We start from the raw sequence: 26,550 nt of genomic DNA, 5'->3' as shown, positions 1-26,550 counted from the left end.
AGCAAAACTGTGGCAGGGTAAGCTGGGATGTGTAGTTCCACAGCATGTAGCTTGCCATTGGTTGCCTACTACTGATACAGAACACGTTTAAAGCTATGACCGGAGCAATATATGGTTTCTGAATTGCTTTACAAACCAGATCATTAGGCTTATAACATACGTGGTGGCTGTGGCGCGTTGGTTGGTCCGGTGTATAGAAGGGAACATTTTCCAAATGATGAATCCAGTTCAGGGGTTCTCTACTCCGGTCCTCAGGTACCACCAAGGGGTCATGTTTTGTGGATGTCTCTAATCTCGCACAGGTGATGGATTCTATGTTGCTGGGTCAGTAATTGTCCCACCTGCTCCCACAGGCAGAAATCCTCATAACATGACCTGTTGGAAATACTTGAATCCCTGATCTAGGTAAAATAACTGCACCATGTACTTTCCCAGAACCTGGGAGGTTACAAATGTAATCAGTGCTCTGTCTCTGTCTCAAGGCCCCATTAATCTACCAGCCGTTTCCTTGATCGACTGGAACCAGTGGTTGGAAATGCCGATGGGCAGCCATCGATGATCACCGATCCGTTGGGGAAACAGTGGAATTATTCATGTTAAAAATCCCCAATTTGGTGATACCGTTCATATTTTGGCTTGGGATCGGCAAATCAGTGAAATCCAACTTGCCCTGGCGTCTGGGGATCAGGGAATTGGCCCAATGCATTGCAGATGTTTGGGGGCTGTAACAGTGGTGTAGAGAACAGCAAAGTGACTGCTTAACCCTCCCCTTCCCCCTTTTACAAAGTGGTGCAGAACTGGCTGCAGAAGCATGATCAGGACCCCACAGGACCTCAGGCAAGATACTAGATTGGGCATTATTCAACGGGTTGGGTATGAAATCCCAACTGTTGGGATGCCGCTGGCCAGAATACCAACACCCATAGGGAAGACAGGTAAATGTTGCAAACCAACATACAGGAAAAAGAAAACTGGACACACAAGAAGGGGATGTAGGGGGGTGGGAAAAGCAAGGATTTAACACGGATTACGCCCAACACGTTGGGAGAAGGCATATTCAATTTGAGTAACACCACACTATCCAACGACCATATAAAAATATTGGCCTGAAATTCGCCCCGACAAACAACATGAACAAATTTCAGACCTATGTGGACTTACACAAGTTCACTAGGAAACTTACACTCAAAAAATACTTTGCCACGACAACACCGACAGAGATTAGAAATGCCAATACAGACTATCCCAATAAGTTGACGGAACAGAAACCACATTCCACTTTTTACCCCAGCCTCATGAAAGGGACACACATAGAGACTTTTACCAAATTAGTCAAGAAGGACATAGGAAACATCACTATCTGCAACACAAAACATAACAATTTAACGAGAAAAAGAACGATCAACATTACAAGAACTGCAGGACACCTATTCCATTATCATAAAACCAGCCGATAAGGGAGGAGACATTGTTATCTTGAATAAATCAGACTACTTATAAGAGGCTCACAGAATTTTAGGGGACACAACAACTGTAACCAATGATGCCACCAATTTATTCTAAAAATAACTTATTACCCATCTAAAGAAAGGTAGTTTAACAGGAGTACTAGCCAAACAGGAACACAAATTCATTGAAACACAACATCCCATAATTCCGGTGTTTTATTACTTGCCAAAAATACATAAAAATTCAGTAAAACCACCAGGCAGACCGATCATATCGGGCATTGGATCACTCACCTCCAACCTATCAGCATACTTAGACATAATATTGCAACCCTATGTCTGCAAACAAACGGCATACTTGAAAGACACCACTCAGATCCTCAATATCCTCAAAGATATCCAATGGGATGAGCAATTTTGGCTTGTAACTACAGACATCACCTCATTATATTCAGTAATAGACCACACACAAGGCATTTTAAGCATCAAATACCATCTAGGCAAATATAATTCCATGACAAAGATGCAACGAGATTTCATCATTTATAGCATCAATTTTATACTCAAACATATCTACATGTGGTTTGATAACCAGTTCTACTTGCAATCCAGGGGACCTGCTGTGGGTACGAGATTTGCCCCAAGCTATGCCAACCTATTTATGAATTGGTGGGAGGACCTTAACATCTGGGGTCAGGCGGAGCATGGGGCAAGTCTCGTACTCTGGAGAAGATACTTCGATGATGTGTTCTTCATTTGGCGGGAAGATGAACAATCACTACTCAATTTTCTAACTATGATCAATAACAACGACAATCATTTACACTTTACCGCAAATTACAGCAAGACTAAGGTCGAATTTTTAGATCTAAATATATTTATAGAAGAGGGGAGAATACATACAAGAAAATAGTAGACGTCAATAATTTTATTCTGTCTAGTAGCTGGCACCACCCCAGTTGGCTTGACACCATACCTAAAGGACAGTTTCTCAGAATGAGAAGGAACTGTTCAAAAATAGAAGACTTTCAGACACAAGGGCAGGAACTAGTAACTCAATTTCTGGATAAACAATACGATAAGGAAATAGTAGAACGAGCATTCAAAGAAGCCAAATGCCTAGAAAGAAAAGATTTACTTGATTACAAACATGACAAAAACCAAAAAAACCGCAGAAGAAGTGTTATTCATTACACAATATTCCAGACAAGAAAACAAATACAACAAATCCTAAAAAAACGATGGTCGATCCTACTTGGAGATGACACTTTGGCAGATCTCCTACCAACAAACCCGAGAATTATTTACAGGAAAGCACCTGACCTGAAATGTAAGTTAGTTCACAACCATATTCCACCCAAACAATTAAGACAAACCACCATCGGCAACAACACACCCAATTTAGGATTTTATCACTGTGGTTCATGCATGGGATGCAACAATATGGGACACAGAACAACCAAACCCACCATCACATTTAGATCAAACACCACAGGGAAAGAATATCCCATAAAAATCAGGATTACATGCCACAGCAAAAGGGTAATCTATTTGCTAGAATGTGGATGTCGCAAAATGAACATATTAGGAATATTAAAAAAGGAGTTGAAAAACATAATCTCTCGAACCATTTTAAGGTCTGCCACAATAGCGACCATAAATCACTCATATTCACAGGAATAGAAGAGGTCACACCGAATTGGAGAGGGGACGACTACGAACATAGAATTAACAGAAGGGAGCCGAAATGGATGTACGAACGCAATACATTTGCACCTAAAGGACATAATATGGATAATTAAATAAAATTCATAATCTGCAAAAAATGATCATAGGTTCGCACAGACATTGCACGATTCTGCACCTCAATACGAACGAACCATCTGCGTCAGTCATCTCCACACCATTTACCTCCAATCACCTGTTAGTTATGAGATAAGCTCCCGTTCACAGAACAAACTGTGTCCATTTGTATTCAATGTAATATATTTTATTCCTGTCTTCACTATCAACATTACTAAATTTAAGTTGCATGTATTCATTTTTTCATTTATTTCTATATTTATTTATTTATAATTATATTTATTTTTATCAGCATTAATACTATGTGTATATTGTTTGCAATTCCTTCCATGTATGTACATTTGCATCTATATGTGTGGCTATTATGCCAACTATATATATCCAATAATTTATGTACCACATATAGCTCATTTCCAGCATCTAGTTGGTTATACAGCCATATATACCAACTATAAATATGGGATAACAGAATGACCAATCAGAACACACTTAATTTGCATATGACCAATTCATGAGGAGGAGATCTCCCTTATAATCCCGCAGGAACTGATCCATATCAATCACACCAAACTCTTTGAAAAAGACCAATCTGGCTGAAACGCGTTGGGGACAAAAAACTTCAACATATACCTAAGGAGGAGATCTATATCTATTACCACTGCTATTTCAAACGGACATGTGCAGCTGCGGATGAATCACAACCACGTGATTGAACCCGGAAGCATCAGATGGACCACACACTCAGAGGAGAGGACTCGGACACGTGACTCAGCACAGAAGACCATACGGGAAGGAGGAAGAACACACATCGAAAGATACAACAGCCGGCTGGAGGTAGAAGCGGACAGCGGCGAGGCACAGGAAGGTAAGTATCCAGTGCAGAGGGGGTGCACGGTGAACGGCTTCAGCGAGCCCTAACTGTAACATCCCCCCACTTAGCGAAGCAGCCACTCCATCATGCACTGCTGGCAGACGTCTGGGACCAGATGTACTGCTGGCATATGCATCAGGAGTGAACAGCATGCTTGGGGTTCACCCTTTACCTTCCCAAGTTGGGTCCGTGCTACCTCCTCAAGAAGTTCACCCCGGGCATCCATCCAATAGCACTACATCTGTACTGTTAGCTACCAGCGGGACGCCACTGGTTGTCTTCACCACTTCACTCTGCATTATTGTATCCCGCATCCTCTATCCATTAGCAGTACTCTTCAAGTTTGACTTGGACATATCAGTCACATTATTACAGGACATTGGACAACTTTTCTATTGAGCAGTTTTTGTTTATTGATCTCTCCTTTGCTATTAGATTCAATTGTATACCATTGTATGTACTTACATGTTTTTGAGCATTCATTTTGTGTTACTTTGCCATTTATCTGTGTACCAGTAAACATTTTTTTTTATCCACTACTACAGTTTATATATCCATTATTGATATCAGTTAGATTAGTACCTGTGTTACTAAGATTATCTTAAATATTACCACAATTTCCACCTAATTTCTTTTCCCACTACCTCACCATGATCCACCAGGGATAGCATATTACACATCCTATTACTGCAATATCGTATTGTAGCATCAAGTTGTCATATACTGAACATCTCCCTACATTATTATATACCTACTAGAACGTTTAAGTTTGGAATAGATCCTACTATTAGAACAAATAGATCTAAGCGCAGTATATAATTTCATTTCATTTAAGATACTAGGTTGGTCATTATTCAACGGGTTGGGTATGAAATCCCGGCTGTCGGGATGCCGCTGGCCAGAAGACCGATAGCGACATCCCAACTGCCAGAATTCCGACACCCATAGGGAAGACAAGCAAATGTTTTTCTAACTCCTACCCTAACCCAAACCCTCTTTCCTTGGTGCCTAACCCTAACCTCCCCCTCCCCTCACCCTAAACCCAACACTCCCTCCCCGGTGCCTAACCCTAACCCTCCCCCTAGTGCCTAACCCTAACTCCTCACCCTAACCTCCCCCTAACCCCCCCGATACTTACCTTCGGGATGCCGGCTCCCTCTCCACTATACCTTGCCCCCAGCCACAGGCCAGCCAGTTTAAGTTTGCAAGCCAATGGCAGAAGCGAGCAGAAGAACCGGGAGAAGGAAAACCGTCTCACACTCAGAATCTTCAGAGAAAGGTGTGCCAAGAACCGGCATCAGAGGAAATAAACCACACAAGCCAGGTGCGTCAGGGGCCCCCTATGGAGTCGAAGACAAGGTTTTAACAAGGCAAGACCATGAATCCTCCTTTCTTCTTCCTCCACTTGGGGGCACACGGGTCCTATAGGATGCCCTGCACTGTCCGCTCTTTGTGTAAAGTAAAATAAAATCACCAGGGGGCCATTAAAATGGTGCCCTTGCTCCTTGCTCAGCACCAAACTTAAAAACTGGATGGCCGGTGGCTGAGGGTGGGGTATAGTGGAGAGGGAGCCAGGTGGCTGCTGGGAAGAAAATGATTAACTGTTTGGTGCCCAGATTCTCCCTCTCCAGGCTATACCCAGAGTGATCACTGTGCCCCCTAGTGGAGGAAGAAGAAATGAGGGACGTGCACTGAGAGTAAGGGGCAAATAATTAAAATGGACATTATTGTGTTATTGCTTTGTAGATTATTTTTGCTTTACACCTCTCCTATCATGCATTTGTGGAAGATAGACCCAAAACTTTGTAACTACGCTGGCTCACGGAAGTCCTAAAACCCACGAAAAACTAAAAACTCTCTCTTCAGCTACTGTATCAATATTCAATGTCTAAAAACATTACAGCATTATGGTAATTATATATTACGTACTAAAGCCTCCTATTGTCTTTCCCTCAAATCAGCATCTACAGTAGCTCTAGCACCAATAATTCAGTCAGAACAATACACCCACCGTAAATAACGTACAAATCAATAGGTTTCAATCCCAAACATTCCATACATTGAAATACGATTTTTGTATGTTTTGAAAAATTTAAAAAACATCCAGTATTTTATCAGCCATAAATATTTATTTACACGGTCATGTATAAAATACCCCTTATTCTCGTTACATTTTTTTTTTAACTAGACATTAAAAAACGTACCAATAATTATGAAAATGGTAGTTATCAAGCTTGCATAAAAATTGTTTGGCAGAACTGCGCAGTTAGAAACGATTCCTATAGATCTTTTCATACAATTAAAATTGTCACTTTAAATATCTGACTTTACTTCTAGACAATACAGTGATATCGGCGGTATTGCAGCCCCCTCCATTTCCTAAGTGCACTTATCATTGGCAGATAAAGTTGCTTGTTCTGGTAAACAGAGTTCTCAGGTTTTTACTTTCAATTGAAGAAAAAATAAAAAAGTTCATAATATAAAACGTCCCGGCAAACCTTGGATCCGTGTCAGCCAACCTGCGTCCCTCAATGTAACTATCAGTAAATCATAATCAGTATTTTAATAAGATTATTATTTAGGAGGTAAAAAAAAAAAAACAACTTTAAGGGCTTTACGGAAATATTTTAAATTGTGGATTGACAAATACTATTGTACTAGTAGGAGTGTCAGTTTTTCATACAGATGTGCCCTCGCAGTTAGCGATTAGCGGACTTTCATACTTATTTCTGAATTAAGGGGCCGATTCAGACCCCGGCGCTAAGCTGCGTTCGCTCGATATGGGCGGTTGTCGCCCGTCTGCGCAGGCGTATGCGGAAAAATACGCATGAGCGATCCAAGTCTGTACTATGGGGAAGTGCTCGCTCGAAGCCCGCAGACGGAACGCTCCTTTGAGTGACAGATAGTGCCGCATGTGGGTGGTAACAGGGGAAGGTCCAGGAAAACGGGGGAGTGGATGTGCGAACGCTGGCGCGTCTGAGCGTCAAAACGGAGTTCTTTGGGCATGCATAATTAGTATGGAAGCGTCATTGTACACGTCACCTGGTTGTATTCCAGCCTGCAGTGATCGCAGAGCTTGCGGCGGGGTAGGGTCTACCTTAAGGGCTGCGAGCAGCTCCGATGGCTCTCGATGGTCCTGATATTACATACACTTCCTGGAGATGACTTGTGCTAAGAATGAAAAGTGGGCGTCATTACACCGGCGAGCGTTCACTCTGCCATCGCTCTCTAAGACATAGAGGGCGTCCTTTAGCCTGGGTGTGTGATCGCGGCATTTGCCTATCCGCCCGCTGACGGCTGCGAGAGCGCGCAGCTTAGCCTCCGGGTCTGGATCGGCCCCTAAGTGTCTTATCTGCATTGTAGCTGCATCCACAGTCGCTTGTAGTATCCCGGGTACTTAGGATCAGTATATATGTCACAATGCAGTTGGTATAAAGTTGCAGATTAAGCACAACACTGCGTGGCACCAGGATAGCGTCCGAGTGGCAGCTGCATGGTATGCCAGTGTCCTGGGTACTCATGCATTGTACCTTTGCTGCATTAGTCATGTGAATAAGACACATGTTCCCTATGGCGTAGCTTAGTCGCACGGTCTGTGGGGCTATTTGGCATGATTTGGGGATAGGTGTATGTGGGCACATCTGTAGGTGATTAGAAGATATAAATGTCCCACATGTGGCCACATTCAGATGCTTGGCCGAAGCTACATGTGGGGGCAGTTAGATGAGATCGGATCAGGGAGCGCCCCTGGCTGATAGACATGATCATTATTAAATCTCATTTTCCAGCAGCCCCAAACCAACACTTATAGGAATACCGGGGCCGATAGTAATATTTCACCGTCCTCACCGTGTCATAATGTTCTGCTCCAGTGGTCCCCACTTATTGTCCTGTGCAGAATTAATTGGTGTTTAATACATTTCTTTAAAACAAAGTGGATTAAATCAGCCCAGGATCAGCCCAGTGGATATGGGTTCAGGGCTGTTCTGGAAAGGCAATCACTGTGGACCGTATTCTGTATTGAGGAACAGGTGGTAATAAAGACAGGTTACACTGGGGATCCTGTAGTTGCATCCGGTTTACTATATGCCTCTGTCTGTCCTGATGTCATACATTGGGCCGTGTTCAATTAGATTCGTGTACGTGATAAAGTTTCACCTGCCGTACTTTTCGCCTACATGGCATATTTTAGCTGCGGAAACTTATTGTGCGCGTACCCGCGATTCGCCTTATTCGATTCCAAAAGACGCGAAAACGCAACCCGGCGAATGCAAAACAGGCGAAAAGTGCTGTCAGAATTGGGGAAATCAGCCTGACACCCCCTAAAAGATGCACTAACATTGGGGATCAATGTACATACCCCCGATTAGCCCTAATAAAGCTATTTGGGGTACTTAAGGTGTGTCATTTTCTTCTAATTATCGTCTTTGCACTAGTGGTGAAGAATAGCATTAAGCAGTTTTTTTGGTGTAAATAAGTAGTTCTGTCAAATTTGGGGTACTTAAAAATGGGTGCAAGCATGGTGTAAAGTCGCTAAAGTAGTTTTAAAAAACTTAAAAAACGCACCTGAAGCAAACACCTGCAATCCAAAAAACACCTCCCCCATACTTACAGACCCCCCAAAAGTCTATTTTGCTAGTTTTTAAGTTTGTACCCCCACTTTGCACTTTTTCGCCCCCATTTTAAAAGTGTTTTTTTTTCGGGGGTTCCTCATTTTTTTAGGGTTTTTTTTTTTACGCAGTTATCCTTTGTAGGGCTGTCCCAAGGGTGCTGAGTGGTTTCCCCACCTTTGCACCCCAAAATAGAGATTTTGGACTCCACCTATTCAGAAGCAAATCTTTTTTGCCTATTACATTGCATTGCGTTTTCACGTACGCGAAAAGTGTTTGCAATTGAATGCGCAGATAAGTTTCCGCCTGGCGAAAAGTCGCCATCGGCGATACTTTTTTTGCGGATCTCGGCTTTTCGCTCCAAATTGAATACGGGCCATTGTAGGGGTAACAGTGGTGACAAGTGGACACCGCGCCCTGAGTGCCGGCCCACACTCTGCCATCCGAGGGAAGGTATATCTCTCACCACCTTAGCAGTCTCCTAACATGCACCCAGAAGTTCTGGCTTTGCAGAAGAGTTTTAGCTGTCCACTAGGGTCAGAGGACCTCATTCAGAGTCGGTCGCAAGCGGCCGCTCGGTCGTACACATCCGATGTTTCCAAACCACGCATGCGTACGGTTAGTTGTGTGCATGTGCGTACGAGACCTTGCGATCCAAAATGCTGTCGATCGTACGGCTTACGAGCAGGAAGTGGCTTCCCGAGAGTTGATTGACAGGAAAGGCCGTTTGTGGGTGTTGACGGGGGTGGTGGTCTGAAAATGCAGGCGTTCCTCACCGTTTTCAGGGCGTTTCAGGGGCGTACATAAATTTCCTGCTAAGACCGACATAGAAGGCCGGAAGTAGTAAAACGTCACTCTGCGAGCAGGTTAGAGGCCTGGCTGATCATACAGCTTGAGGTAGGGTAGGAGCTCCTGCAAACCCCACAGTACAATCGATACTTTCGAATGTAACTGATGTTAGGATTGATGTTTCTATTTTGGGCCACACAATTCAAGCAGCTAATAATCGATTGTTGTAGCTAATAACACTGCTAATTGGCTTGTAATTGATTCAGCTGCGTTTGTATTAGCGAATTATAAGAATAAATACATTTCATGGTGATGGCTTATTCTATGCGGTTTTTTTTACATTTTTTATGGGCATCAACACAACACAAGCGGCCGCAACCATCAGAAGAAAATTAACATACGCGACTGACAACGACTGACTAGATCGCTAACTGCTACCACTCGTTAGCTAGAGGAGGTGCATTGTTCACGTATGGGCGTCACTTTGGTTGCAACCGACCGGCCGTGCGATTGCTTCCTTTTTCAGTTTCTCGGTCGATAGGCGTACGACCGAGCGGCCGCTTACGACTGACTCTGAATGAGGTCCAGAGTTTCCGTATCTGGGGGTGTTACCCATGAAACGTCTAGTGCAGTTTGGCCGGATCTAGCGGAGTCCTGGGCAATTCCAGTCATGGCCAATTGCGTCATGATTATCTGCCCAGGGATGTTGGAATGTATGCTATGCGTTTAATGAAAGTAATTGCAGAGTTCCTATAAAAAAATATATATATATATATATATATATATATATTTCACACTAGTTTAATTTGCTTATATAAGACAACAAATGTTACACAGTACCGGTGCCTGCACTATATAAATCAAAATGAGCAGCTGATTGCACTTTTAAAAACTGACCTGCATCCTACATATATATCGGAGTAGCCACTTTGTGAATTGAACCAGCGTTAATTGGAATGCAGTCCGTCAATGCACCAGGGGCGGAGTACGTCACTGAGGGTGGAAGCCCTCTCAATAGTCATTATAATACAACCTGTAAATGTATTAATAAGAAATATTCTCCCGGATATTGGTCCAACCCTACGAAAATCAGTGTATAGGTAAATGGTACACTAAAAAGACATCCTGGGGTGACGACCTGGAGCTACTGTAACACACAACTACAAGGCTGTCATTGCACAATGCTCCACAGCAGGCTCTCTCAGCCTTGGCATCCTACCGGGAGGGATTAATAACTAAATGCTCGATCTGCGAAGTGCAAAAATTCCTTAGCACCAAATGTTCAGATAAGGTCAAGTTTGCGAAGCCAAATCTCTCTTTGTAAAGCAAAATACCAACGAGAAAAGCAAAGAAACCAAGATATGGCTAATATGTACCATTTATGTCAAGTATTTCTTCTATGAAAAGTGAAAGATTGTTAAATATAAAAAAGTGCAGATCCTATTATACAGAAACCAGCTTTACAAAAATATTAAAACCTCAAAAGCAATTTTAGGAAAAGCTATATATTGACATTGTTCCTGTTCATAGGCACTAAAATGTAATCTTCTTTTTGTACGATATACATTTCCAAGCTCAAGGACTCCCTCCACAGGGTCTTCATTCAGTCTTCAACCGGGAGGCTCTCACTTCAACATTCCCATGGGTGGTCCCATGTCAAGGACATCCTCACTGCTCAAAGAAGTCTCCCTGACAAGGTGGTCCTTAGAAACCGATTTACTTGCCATAGGTCTCCCTTACTAGCAGGTCTTTCCTGCATCATTCCTCTAAGGATACGTCCAAACCAAACCACTCTCCATCACCAGTGGCTGCAAGCTCAAGACCTTGGACACCACCAGGTCATTACTCCATGCCCTGACTTGTAAGTCCTTGTATCATTGCCCAAGTAAACCATCCTCATTATGATCTGAAATCACACGGAAACCAAATCTTCTGCCCAACCTTCATGTACCTCTCCGAAGCTTAGTTATTGGGTTAATTAGGCGCGTTTTGTTAGGAAAAGCCAGAGCTATACATTAGCGCTTCGACTTCTTAGAGCCAAGTTCCTTTTTCCTCAGAATCCTATGCAGCTCTGGTGACATGAAGTACGGTTTGGAGGCAGATCCGTTATTCCGCTCCAGATCTTCGCCTGAACGCCATAGTTGCAGTTGCAAGAGGCAAGAGAGAGAGAGAGAGACAGAGAGAGAGAGAGAGAGAGAGAGTGCGAGGGGGAGAGAGAGAAGCAGAAAAATCAGTGGCAGATTTCTACACCCCCTACAGACAGGGACTCAGTGAACCAAAGAACGCTGAGCGTTAATTCGGCGGATACTACACAACTCTTTAGCTGTTAGAACCACATGAAACGCGCCAATGGTCACTGAGTCTGTGTCTGTACATTCATTGTTTGCAAGTAAGAAGAACATAGACACATGCTGGGAGAAAAGTTTAGGAAAACTGGAAATGCAAAACGTAGAAGCAAAACTATCATAGGAATAATTTGCCGTAAACCAGGATGCTTGGTGTCAATATAATAACAAAGCTTCTAATAACGTTTACATATTATTCACCTTGTATTGCATATGTAATATATTACACCTGAAGTTTGAAGCAAAACATATCCCTTCATTTAAATGATAAAATTAGAGCTTTTACATATATATGTCACAGAATATTCCATCTATCAACCCATAAATCCAGGGTAACTATAGAAAGTAATGTTCTGTAATGACATGGGGTTATTGGGAGTGAGGGGTGTTAATCTTGTCAAGTAGAAAGGGGAGTAGGGCTTCCAGCTGAAAACTCAGATCGGAGGACGACACGTGAGGTCAAGGGGCCTGATTCAGAGCCGCTCGTAAGCGGCCGCTCGTTCGCTCTGAGCGATGTTTGCCCAACTGCGCACGCGTATGGATCGTTATACGCATGCGCGAACCAGTCAGTGCGGCCGAAATTCATGTGCTCGCAAAATAGCGAATGACTGATAATTTGAGTGACAGAATGAGGCGTTTGTGGGTGGTAACAGGGGAAGGTGCTTGAAAACGGGGAGTGGAGATCCGATCGCAGGCGTGCTTAAAGGTCAAAACGGGCGTTTTATGGGTGTGCATAATTAAAACAGCAGTGTCATTGACCACGTCACTGGGTTATTTTATAGCCAGAATTGCTCGCAAGATTGTGGTAGCAAAAACCAACCACAAGAATAGCGAGCAGTTCATACCCTGGTCGATGTACTCGATTAAACTAATAAATAGCGGACATGACGTAGGAAGCGAGCGGCCAGGGGGCGTAGTTTCCCAAAAAACAACCGCAAGTTTTGTTCGCTCGTTCAGACCTAGAGGCGTGAACAGACCGCAAAGAGCGAACGGTTCATTTGAATAGCCACCCCTTTTTTTTGAACGAACGACCGCAAATAGCGACCGGCTCTGAATCAGGCCCAATGTGTTTGGGTTGAAGGCACAGAAATAGCCTCAGTGATATCACAGGACGGGGGCTGAGGAGGAGGAGGAGTGATATTACAACATAACCTTGTAAAACTATTCTTAGTGTCAGCCTTTGGGGATCAATGTAAATACATGTGTTTGCATTTATTTCATGTGGATTGTTATATGCAAAGCACTGCGCCTTTTTATAGTAAATCAAACATCTAATGCATGGGTGGGGAACCTTTTTTCTGCAGAGGGCCATTTTGATTTATAAAATATTATTTGCGGGGTCGGTGCAGACCACGCCCCCTCTGTGTGATGTCACACGGGGGCGGGGCCACAATCGCCGGTGATTACAGCAATGGCCAGAGCATCCTGAGAATGCTCCTGGGAGCTGTAAGGGCAGCGATGTGACCGTCTGAAGTGTCCTAACGATACTCCAGGTGGCGCTGCTGCATAGATTCTGGCTGCAGGGGGCCATTCTAGGCACCTGCTAGCCAGATGAGGCTAACAGAATAAAGCTCTGAGGGCCAGACCAAATGATTCCACTGGCCTTATACGTTCCCCGGGCCTCAGGTTCCCTATCCCTGATCTAATGCTTGTCCTTGTGGTGCTAACAATCCATAGAAAAGGAGTTCTGCTTGGACGTGATAGCTATCTGCATGCTAGGGTGTGAAGTCACTTTGATTAATAAAGAGCATAAGCCACTATATATATATATATATATATATATATATATATATATATATACACATATGCGAGCCCTGGAGCGAGTGAGAAATTCACTCGCTCCGGGGCTCACTACAAACGGGGCGGCTGTCGATGTTGATCGACAGCTCGCCCCGTTTTGTAGGTGGGTAGGGGGTGGTGGCTTGCCAAACGGAGGCGTTCCCGAAGGAACGCCTGCCATTTGGGGCCGGCCCTACTGACATCACAAGTGATGTCAGTAGTGAGCTTCCGGCTCTAATACTCACTGGGGCTTGCGGCAGATGAGACCCTACCACAAGGGTCTTGACGCAAGCCCGATGGTCGCAACCACTGCGACCATCACCTGGCCGCTCGCAAAAGCTGTGGGTGGTCACCCACAGCTTAGCGAGCGGCCAGAAGGCTAGACCAAAAAAAAAAAACGCCCTTCAGACCTGCGAGCTGCCACCGGCAGCGAGCGGGTCTGAATCAGGGCCTAAGGCCGCTGACAAGCTGTGAACTGCTCTGGGTAGCCAATTACCTCCTCTGTGTACACAGACATGATATATAACATGCCTTATGATACTGTAGCTAGAATTTGGCATTAACCACAGGAACCGATGAAGTCCATTTTTTTCAAGGCTCTCTTAAAGGCCCTGGATAGTCGGTCCCTCTCCGAGTTCCCTAATGTGACATTGCAGCTGTGATCAGTTCCTACAGAGCATTACATACAGCCTATACCGTGTACTCTATATACCGTTGTTCCTAATAACTTGCTGTATTTGTAACTTGACCAACAAAAATGATTTAAACTCTTCTTGATGAAAAAGGGTGCAAGATATATACTAACTTAAACGGAATAATAATGTTAATAATTAGTGCACAAAACATGATCACGTGTCCACATACAGAGAAATAAAGGCTTTGGAGCACTGAGGGGCACATCCAGTTTCCGGCTGGCAGGCGCACCCCTGCGCTAGCTCACCGCGATGGATCGGTTATTTAATAAAGGCAGACTCTGCAAATGAGGTGAGGACAGTAAACTCGCCGTTACGTCATATACTTACAGAAGCACAGGAACAGGGTATCCACACACATTGCGTAGACACTGAAGAATCCATGGGCTATGAGATAGGATCCTATGATCACCGTCTGTGGATAACAAATAATGGTAATATTGCTAATGTGTTTATGATTCAGACATTATAAAACATTGGTATCAATGGAGATTACTGTGATAATTATCAACACCTCTATAACGCCGGCACATTCAAAGCGTAATAAAGAAAGTCTGGATCAGATGCCCATTATAAACCATTATATAACAGCGGCCAGTTTACGGGCATGTTACAGTCTCCTGTACACCGGTACAACCTGCAAAGTGAGCGGGTGATTCGCTGCGCACTTCTCTCCGCTGGAAAACAAATACACTCTGACAAACAAAAAGTTTCATGGGCATCATAAAAATGCGATCGCAGGGAAATGCTCAACACGTTCAACAGATGGCTGATAACAGAGGACAATAGTCTGCCACCAGCCACCTAACAAGTATATATACACTATAATGACTTAGCTTCAGTTCTGTCAGGTTAACTTAAAGCCGGTACACAATGAGACGACCGATCGATCAGCAGACCGATCCGCGCCAGAACTGCAGATTGGTAAGCTATACACACTTACCAATTGGCCGCTCGATATGTCACGGCTGACATCACAAATGGGCGAGCATTTACATTTGCCCGCACAGTTGTGATGTCAGAGTCGGCGGTCCCTGCAGCCTGTGTACGGGTGGTCAGTGAGTTGCACCGATCACAGACATATAAGGGTGTACACACCCGCCGATGCACTTGCGATATATCGCTTGTACGAACAATATTTAGAGTGTACCCAGCTTATATGTTTATGTTTGAACGTTGCTAAATATTTCCTAGTAAATGGAATTGTGTTATTGGCCCTATAAGGATAATAAGGTTCTATAAAGGAATAGCAAATCCACTAAACATGACCCAATCTAGTATGATTCCCGACAACTATTTACCTAATGCAAATTGATACATAGGCCAGATTTTATGATTTAAAATCAATTTATATTAAATTGTCTAACCTCTTTTATATGATTAATATTTATGGTTTTAGTCTCTAGTGGAATTAACTACTGACATACAGCATTCATGTAATGGATATTTACACCCATATCGTACACATAATGGGAACATCTGCAATTCATACGCCACCTTGTGCTTCACACCAGTACTACATCTTATGGAGCGTACACACGGTCAGATTTGTCAGACTTGTCAGATTTGTCAGATGAACGATTGAACGATTAAACGATCTGAACGATTTGAACGATTTTACCAAAGTTTTGAACGATTTGAACGATTGAACGATTTTTGACTGCATTAAAATGAATGGAATCGTCCAAGTCTGACTGCAAACCCATCAGATGTCAGATATCGTTATCTGACAAACGGGAACGCGCATCGTTGATCGTCCATCGTTCAGGCATGTCAGATATGAACGATTTTCCTTCAGATATGAACGACTGAACGATTTTTAAATCGTTATCGTTCATATCTGAAGGAAAAATCTGATCGTGTGTATGCACCATTAGTCCTATATCTGCTGTGATGCAGGAGAAAGTATTTACCAACACCGCACATTCCAACCAATCACCTTTTATCGATGGCTTTCAGCGACACTCCCATAACACGCCCATAAGACGGACCATCCCTATTACATATTCAAATCTTTTCTGAGACCGCGCGTTTCTTGTGCGCCTCTGCGCGCACGCTATCTTGGCTCATGCGCCGTGCAACATAGACGCATGCGTAAAAATCCATCCACTCCGCCCAACATCGGCAGCGCGCACTACTTACCAGGAGAGGCACCCAGTAGTAATTCAGCGTGGGAGCTTCATCAGTAATATACGGGATTTTTCTCGTGAAGAAGAAGAACGCTAGGACACCTTTATAAGGAAGAGGCCAGTTAGTATGTACGTCAGGGGGAGATCACATTTATTCAGCTTTACTCTACCCCAATTACTCAGCTGCCCCAGACCCATCACATCTGCTCAGAGAAGAGCAAGCTCCCTGTTTTATCTGGCAGAGGAAGGGGAGAGGATTACAGAGAGGAGGAGAACGGTCATTGCTTCCATTTAACATTGTTACAGATATTAACTTAACAATACAGTTGTTCGTGTGCTCGTATATTCATAATGCTTTTGTTTAATGCAGACAATAACTACCAGTCAAAGGCTTTAGAACATCCCCATTTTTACAGTTTCTATTGACATTTACGCAGATGAAAAAAGAACTCATAGAATCATTTTGTTTGATAAAGATTCATCTACAATTTTTTGACTCCTCCAAGCAGCCGCCTTGTGCAGATCTAACCGCGGAACTCACACCCGAGGCCTCTATCTACAATGGAAGTCGCATATTGTTCTACCCAGCTCTGCTGCAGATGTTCCGCACATGTGCTGCACTTGTAGGGTGCTTTCCTCTGACCTCTCTTGTCCAGTTCATCCCAAACCAGCTGATGGGGGTGTAAGCCTGGAGATTGTGCGGCCATTCCAGGATTTGTAGCCTAGTGTCTTGCTCTGTTCCTGGAAGGTAGCCCTGACCCAGCCTGGAGGGAGCTTTGGGTCATTATCTTTCTGTAGGATGAACCCCTTGGTCAACTAGGTGTAGACCTTAGGGTATTGCATGGTGCTGCAGAATGCTGTGGTGCCCTTTTGGTTCATGGTGCCAGTCACTCTGTGCAAGTCACTGACTCGGGATCCAGCAAAAGAGCCCCGGACCATCAGGTTTCCTCCTCCGTGTCTGGCAGTTGGTGTCTTATTGAGCGGCAGTTTGTAAAATCTCTGCTTGTTTCTTTAAGTCCTATATTTAAAAGGATAATGCTTGGGGTGTTTTGCTACTAGAAGGGCTTAAACACACTGGGAACCGGAGGCTTTTATGAGCCGCTGCTTAATAAATAACCCTACACACTTAGGAACCATACTTTTGCTTACTCAAAGGTGGATAAAGAAAACCCGGTGGGATGAACAAAAGATTTCACATTTTGATTCATGGGTCCATGAGACCCTCTTCCAGTCCTCAGTAGCCCAGTGGTGGTGCTTCATGTCCCAGACAGGCCTCGTAGTCATTGCTGCACCCATACTGTACTTTCTCAGCCCATTGCTCTGGAAAAAAAGTACTTTTTTATATAACTCTGACACGGACACTAGTTTTCAGTTATTGCTAAAAAAAAAAAAAAATTCTACGACCTCTAGCAAGGGTGTGAGTACTTCAATACTTGGACTTATTTTATACAATTTTTTACTACATGTTTTTTATCCGGATTTTTTTGTTTTATCGGCTTTTTTATATTTTTTTACTTTGCATGTTTTCTGAATCCTGGAATTTTTACATTCATATATTGGCTTTTGTTTACATTCACCATATGCTGAGGAGAAGCCATGATATAGAATTGATTTGCTTTATGTGTTTTAAATAATATCAAAATAAAAACAACTTTTTCTTTTGGACTGAAATATACGGGTTTGTCTACCTATAGTATCTATTGGAGCAACATTATTGGGGATCAACAAAAAAAAACGTTTGACCACCATCGTAAAGATACCTTTATGAAAGTATCGGCATCAGATACCGTGTGTGTTGGGGTATGCACCCGTATTTACCATATAAAGACACCTTTATGTGAATAATTGCCCATTTTGAAGTATGAGTTTGGAGTGAAACAGAAAGAAACCTTTATATGTTTATATGTGAGTTGGGTACGCAAATCTAAATAAGAAAGATATTCGTATACACTACTGAAATATAAAGATACCTCTTAGACCATCTTTCTCCTATCATTTATGTAAGCAGGGTACGCCACTTTCTGAAAGAATTAACACCTATCTTGCATGTTAGTGGTGTATATAAAATTACTATACATTGGTGCCTTTATACATTTGATATTTCTCCATGTGTCACGACTGAGTGGACATTGACTGCGGACTTCATCCAGAAGACGATCAATCTATGTGACTCTGCTTGAATATAGGACGATACCTTCCATACACAAATAACAAGGGATGTATTATCATTATTTAATGTAACTTTTATGAGCGCCGCAGGTTTTGTGATATATTGTGTTTTGAATTGTGGTGAGATTCTCTCTTAGAACATTGGCCCTCATTCAGACCCACTTGCGAGCGGCTGTACGCTCGCAAGTGGGTCGATGGTCCCCACTGCGCATGCGCACGACGGAGGGAGCTCCGTCGTACGCATGCGCGAGACCTGACGAGCGAAGGACTTTCCTTCGCTCGGAGTGTCTCATCAAAGGGGGCGTGCTGTCGATGGTGACTGACAGCACGCCCCCTTTGGTGGGCGTGCCGGGGGCGTACCTGCCAGACGGAGGCGTTCCCAAGGGAACGTCTACCGTCTGAAGCCGGCCCCACTGACATCACTAGTGATGTCAGTGGGAGTGATTTTGGCTCTGATAGAGCCAAAATCACTCCTGGCCTTGCGGTTAAAAAACTCAACCGCAGGCTTTTACTCGCAGTTCCGATGGTCGCGATGGTCAAGGCCATTGCGACCATCATCCTGCACGCTCGTATATGCTGTGGGTGGTGACCCACAGCTATACGAGCGTCCAGGAGGACGCTCCATATTAATGGAGCTGGGCCCTGATTCAGAGCGAGCGCTCTGGTCAGAGCGTCCGGCTCTGAATCAGGGCCATTGACAGAACCGTATGGCAGCTTTTATCTTTGCTCCCTAATTTGTGATCCATTTATCTTCTAGCAGTGAATGATTACCTCTGGACCATTTCTGGTTATTCCCTGGACTCAAGTGTTTAAAATTGAAAAAAATGGGGGTGTTCTAAAACCTTTGTCAGGTGATAAATACAAACATTAAAGTTACATGTACAGTCCTTGTGTAACACTCCTTTGTTGTATGATGTGTGTACGAGTGTGTCATGCCCTGATGTCTTACCAAAGAAAGAGAGTCAGTGCGGGCCCCCTCCTCTCTCTAGGTGGTCCGCGGCAGGTGTAGCAGAGTAGATTCTGGCTTAGTGCCAGAATCTGCTGCTCATGTGCGGGTCTTTGGAAAAATGACACCCAGCCGTTTTCCCGGGGACAGCAGTCCTGCGCATGCGCGAGTCACTGATAAAATAGCTGCGGCCATTTTCCCAGTGATATTTGCTGCTCTGCATTGCCGGCCTGGACAATGGACAGGTAAGTATAAAGACTATATGGCACCGCACACCCTGCACCCATTATAGATTCACCACTGCAAAGAGGGCATCCTCCAAAGGTGACAAAATGTTTAAACTTGCAGAGATGTTTATGTGTGATGTATGTAATGTGTGTAATACTGAAGTGTGATGTATGTAATGTAATGTATGTAATACTGATGTGTGATGTATGTAATGTAATGTATGTAATACTGATGTGTGATGTATGTAATGTATGTAATACTGATGTGTGATGTATGTAATGTAATGTGTGTGTAATACTGATGTGTGATGTATGTAAAGTAATGTGTGTAATACTGATGTATAATGTATGTAATGTGTGTATGTAATACTGATGTGTGATGTATCTAATGTAATGTATGTAATACTAATGTGTGATGTATCTAATGTAATGTATGTAATAGTGATGTGTGATGTATGTAATGTAATGTGTGTAATACTGATGTATGATGTATGTAATGTAATGTGTGTAATACTGATGTGTGATGTATGTAATGTATGTAATACTGATGTGTGATGTATGTAATGTATGTAATACTGATGTGTGATGTATCTAATGTAATGTGTGTAATACTGATGTATGATGTATGTAATGTAATGTGTGTAATACTGATGTGTGATGTATGTAATGTAATGTGTGTAATACTGATGTGTGATGTATATAATGTAATGTATGTAATACTGATGTGTGATGAATCTAATGTAATGTATGTAATACTGATGTGTGATGTATGTAATGTAATGTATGTAATACTGATGTGTGATGTATCTATGTAATGTATGTAATACTGATGTGTGATGTATCTAATGTAATGTATGTAATACTGATGTGTGATGTATGTAATACTGATGTGTGATGTATCTATGTAATGTATGTAATACTGATGTGTGATGTATCTAATGTAATGTATGTAATACTGATGTGTGATGTATGTAATGTAATGTATATAATACTGATGTGTAATGTAATGTAATGTGTGTAATACTGATGTGTGATGTATGTAATGTAATGTAATGTGTGTAATACTGATGTATGATGTATGTAATGTGTGTTATACTGTGTGATGTATGTAATGTAATGTATATAATACTGATGTGTGATGTATGTAATGTATGTAATACTGATGTGTGATGTATGTAATGTAATGTGTGTGTAATACTGATGTGTGATGTATGTAAAGTAATGTGTGTAATACTGATGTATAATGTATGTAATGTGTGTATGTAATACTGATGTGTGATGTATCTAATGTAATGTATGTAATACTAATGTGTGATGTATCTAATGTAATGTATGTAATACTGATGTGTGATGTATGTAATGTAATGTGTGTAATACTGATGTGTGATGTATGTAATGTAATGTGTGTAATACTGATGTGTGATGTATGTAATCTAATGTATGTAATACTGATGTGTGATGTATGTAATGTAATGTATGTAATACTGATGTGTGATGTATGTAATGTAATGTGTGTAATACTGATGTGTGATGTATGTAATGTAATGTATGTAATACTGATGTGTGATGTATGTAATGTAATGTGTGTAATACTAATGTGTGATGTATGTAATGTAATGTGTGTAATACTAAAGTATGATGTATCTAATGTAATGTATGTAATAGTGATGTGTGATGTATGTAATGTAATGTGTGTAATACTGATGTATGATGTATGTAATGTAATGTGTGTAATACTGATGTGTGATGTATGTAATGTAATGTGTGTGTAATACTGATGTGTGATGTATGTAAAGTAATGTGTGTAATACTGATGTATAATGTATGTAATGTGTGTATGTAATACTGATGTGTGATGTATCTAATGTAATGTATGTAATACTAATGTGTGATGTATCTAATGTAATGTATGTAATAGTGATGTGTGATGTATGTAATGTAATGTGAGTAATACTGATGTATGATGTATGTAATGTAATGTATGTAATACTGATGTGTGATGTATCTAATGTAATGTATGTAATACTGATGTGTGATGTATGTAATGTAATGTATGTAATACTGATGTGTGATGTATCTATGTAATGTATGTAATACTGATGTGTGATGTATCTAATGTAATGTATGTAATACTGATGTGTGATGTATGTAATACTGATGTGTGATGTATCTATGTAATGTATGTAATACTGATGTGTGATGTATCTAATGTAATGTATGTAATACTGATGTGTGATGTATGTAATGTAATGTATATAATACTGATGTGTAATGTAATGTAATGTGTGTAATACTGATGTGTGATGTATGTAATGTAATGTGTGTAATACTGATGTGTGATGTATGTAATGTAATGTATGTAATACTGATGTGTGATGTATGTAATGTAATGTGTGGAATACTGATGTGTGATGTATCTAATGTAATGTATGTACTACTGATGTGTGATGTATGTAATGTAATGTATGTAATACTGATGTGTGATCTATCTAATGTAATACTGATGTGTGATGTATGTAATGTAATGTATGTAATACTGATGTGTGATGTATGTAATGTAATGTGTTTAATTCTGATGTGTGATGTATGTAATGTAATGTATGTAATACTGATGTGTGATGTATGTAATGTATGTAATACTGATGTGTGATGTATGTAATGTAATACTGATGTGTGATGTATGTAATGTAATGTATGTAATACTGATGTGTGATATATGTAATGTAATGTATGTAATACTGATGTGTGATGTATGTAATGTAATGTATATAATACTGATGTGTGATGTATGTAATGTAATGTGTGTAATACTGATGTGTGATGTATGTAATGTAATGTGTGTAATACTGATGTGTGATGTATGTAATGTAATGTGTGTAATACTGATGTGTGATGTATTTAATGTAATGTGTGTAATACTGATGTATGATGTATGTAATGTAATGTGTGTAATACTGATGTATGATGTATGTAATGTAATGTGTGCAATACTGATGTGTGATGTATGTAAAGTAATGTATGAAATACTGATGCGTGATGTATGTAATGTATGTAATACTGATGCGTGATGTATGTAATGTACTGTATATAATACTGATGTGTGATGTATGTAATGTAATGTGTGTAATACTGATATGTGATGTATGTAATGTATGTAATACTGATGTGTGATGCATGCAATGTAATGTGCGTAATACTGATGTGTGATGTATGTAATGTAATGTGTGTAATACTGATGTGTGATGTATTTAATGTAATGTACGTAATACTGATATGTGATGTATGTAATGTATCTAATACTGATGTGTGATGTATGTAATGTATGTAATACTGATGTGTGATGTATGCAATGTAATGTATGTAATACTGATGTGTGATGTATGTAATGCAATGTGTGATGTATCTAATGTAGTGTATGTAATACTGATGTGTGATTTATGTAATGTAATGTATGTATTACTGATGTGTGATGTATGTAATGTAGTGTATCTAATACTGATGTGTGATGTATGTAATGAATGTAATACTGATGTGTGATGTATGTAATGTAATGTATGTAATACTGATGTATGATGTATGTAATGTAATACTGATGTGTGATGTATGTAATGGAATGTGTGATGTATCTAATGTAGTTTATGTAATACTGATGTGTGATGTATGTAATGTAAAGTATGTAATACTGATGTGTGATGTATTTATTTATTTATTTATTACCAGTTATTTATATAGCGCACACATATTCCGCAGTGCTGTACATAGAATATTCGGCCATTCACATCAGTCCTTGCCCCACTGGAGCTTACACTCTATATTCCCTACCACATGCTCACATACACACACTAGGGGTAATTTTTGTTAGGAGCCAATTAAGCTACCAGTATATTTTTGGAGTGTGGGAGGAAACCAGAGTACCCGGAGGAAACCCACGCAAGCACAGGGAGAATATACAAACTCCACACAGTTAGGGCTGTAATGTATGTATGTAATACTGATGTGTGATGTATGTAATGTAATACTGATGTGTGATGTATGTAATGTATGTAATACTGATGCGTGATGTATCGAATGTAATTTATGTAATACTGATGTGTGATGTATGTTATGTAATGTATGTAATACTGATGTGTGATGTATGTAATGTAGTGTATGTAATACTGATGTGTGATGTATGTAATGTATGTAACACTGATGTGTGATGTATGTAGTGTAATATATGTAATACTGATGTGTGATGTATGTAATGTAATGTATGTAATACTGATGTGTGATGTATGTAATGTAATGTATGTAATACTGATGTGTGATGTATGTAATGTAATACTGATGTGTGATGTATGTAATGTGTGTAATACTGATGTGTGATGTATGTAATACTGATGTGTGATGTATGTAATGTAATCTGTGTAATACTGATGTGTGATGTATGTAATGTAATGTGTGTAATACTGATGTGTGACGTATGTAACGTAATGTGTGTAATACTGATGTGTGATGTATGTAATGTAATGTGTGTAATACTGATGTGTGATGTATGTAATGTAATGTGTGTAATACTGATGTGTGATGTATGTAATGTAATGTGTGTAATACTGATGTGTGATGTATGTAATGTAATGTATGTAATACTGATGTGTGATGTATGTAATGTAATGTGTGTAATACTGATGTGTGATGTATTTAATGTAATGTATGTAATACAGAAGTGTGATGTATGTAATGTATTGTATGTAATACTGATGTGTGATTTATCTAATGTAATGTATGTAATACTGATGTGTGATGTATGTAATGTAATGTATGTAATACTGATGTGTGATGTATGTAATGTAATGTGTGTAATACTGATGTGTGATGTATGTAATGTAATGTATGTAATACTGATGTGTGATGTATGTAATGTAATGTGTGTAATACTGATGTGTGATGTATGTAATGTAATGTGTGTAATACTGATGTGTGATGTATGTAATGTAATGTATGTAATACTGATGTGTGATGTATTTAATGTAATGTATGTAATACTGATGTGTGATGTATGTAATGTAATGTATGTAATACTGATGTGTGATGTATGTAATGTAATGTGTGTAATACTGATGTGTGATGTATATAATGTAATGTGTGTAATACTGATGTGTGATATATGTAATGTAATGTGTGTAATACTGATGTGTGATGTATGTAATGTAATGTGTGTAATACTGATGTGTGATGTATGTAATGTAATGTGTGTAATACTGATGTGTGATGTATTTAATGTAATGTATGCAATACAGAAGTGTGATGTATGTAATGTAATGTGTGTAATACTGATGTGTGATGTATGTAATGTAATGTATGTAATACTGATGTGTGATGTATTTAATGTAATGTATGTAATACTGATGTGTGATGTATGTAATGTATGTAATACTGATGTGTGATGTATGTAATGTAATGTATGTAATACTGATGTGTGATGTATGTAATGTATGTAATACTGATGTGTGATGTATGTAATGTATGTAATACTGATGTGTGATGTATGTAATGTAATGTGTGTAATACTGATGTGTGATGTATGTAATGTAATGTGTGTAATACTGATGTGTGATGTATTTAATGTAATGTATGTAATACTGATATGTGATGTATGTAATGTATCTAATACTGATGTGTGATGTATGTAATGTATGTAATACTGATGTGGGATGTATGCAATGTAATGTATGTAATACTGATGTGTGATGTATGTAATGCAATGTGTGGTGTATCTAATGTAGTGTATGTAATACTGATGTGTGATTTATGTAATGTAATGTATGTATTACTGATGTGTGATGTATGTAATGTAGTGTATCTAATACTGATGTGTGATGTATGTAATGAATGTAATACTGATGTGTGATGTATGTAATGTAAGTAATACTGATGTATGATGTATGTAATGTAATACTGATGTGTGATGTATGTAATGGAATGTGTGATGTATCTAATGTAGTGTATGTAATACTGATGTGTGATGTATGTAATGTAAAGTATGTAATACTGATGTGTGATGTATTTATTTATTTATTTATTACCAGTTATTTATATAGCGCACACATATTCCGCAGTGCTGTACATAGAATATTCGGCCATTCACATCAGTCCTTGCCCCACTGGAGCTTACACTCTATATTCCCTACCACATGCTCACATACACACACTAGGGGTAATTTTTGTTAGGAGCCAATTAAGCTACCAGTATATTTTTGGAGTGTGGGAGGAAACCAGAGTACCCGGAGGAAACCCACGCAAGCACAGGGAGAATATACAAACTCCACACAGTTAGGGCTGTAATGTATGTATGTAATACTGATGTGTGATGTATGTAATGTAATACTGATGTGTGATGTATGTAATGTATGTAATACTGATGCGTGATGTATCGAATGTAATTTATGTAATACTGATGTGTGATGTATGTTATGTAATGTATGTAATACTGATGTGTGATGTATGTAATGTAGTGTATGTAATACTGATGTGTGATGTATGTAATGTATGTAACACTGATGTGTGATGTATATAATGTAATGTATGTAATACTGATGTGTGATGTATGTAATGTAATGTGTGTAATACTGATGTGTGATGTATCTAATGTAATGTATGTAATACTGATGTGTGATGTATGTAATGTAATGTATGTAATACTGATGTGTGATGTATGTAATGTAATACTGATGTGTGATGTATGTAATGTAATGTGTGTAAT

General features: G+C 40.3%; 1 protein-coding gene across 5 annotated transcripts in view; it reads right to left on the bottom strand.

The window, feature by feature from the left end:
• SLC44A5 (solute carrier family 44 member 5) overlaps positions 1 to 26,550 on the bottom strand; it is a 233,355-nt gene that overhangs the window by 2,774 nt on the left and 204,031 nt on the right. For 3 of the 5 annotated variants that reach the window (XM_088470760.1, XM_088470759.1, XM_088470763.1), the window contains 3 exons: positions 16,480 to 16,568; positions 14,668 to 14,752; positions 6,249 to 11,649 (listed from right to left, as the gene is read on the bottom strand). In XM_088470760.1, the coding sequence (XP_088326886.1) occupies positions 11,537 to 11,649; positions 14,668 to 14,752; positions 16,480 to 16,568 (287 nt within the window). In that variant the 3' untranslated portion in view covers positions 6,249 to 11,536. Of the gene's footprint in view, positions 1 to 6,248; positions 11,650 to 14,667; positions 14,753 to 16,479; positions 16,569 to 26,550 lie in introns of those variants that run through there. The other 2 variants (XM_088470761.1, XM_088470764.1) reach the window with 1 other exon arrangement.

Source organism: Taudactylus pleione, unplaced genomic scaffold (genome assembly GCF_031769625.1).
Source record: "Taudactylus pleione unplaced genomic scaffold, aTauple2 ptg000103l, whole genome shotgun sequence".
NCBI classification, from domain to species: Eukaryota; Metazoa; Chordata; class Amphibia; order Anura; family Myobatrachidae; genus Taudactylus; species Taudactylus pleione.
The sequence above is the reverse complement of the archived record's forward strand: the minus strand, read 5'-3'. Positions and strand labels throughout refer to the sequence as shown.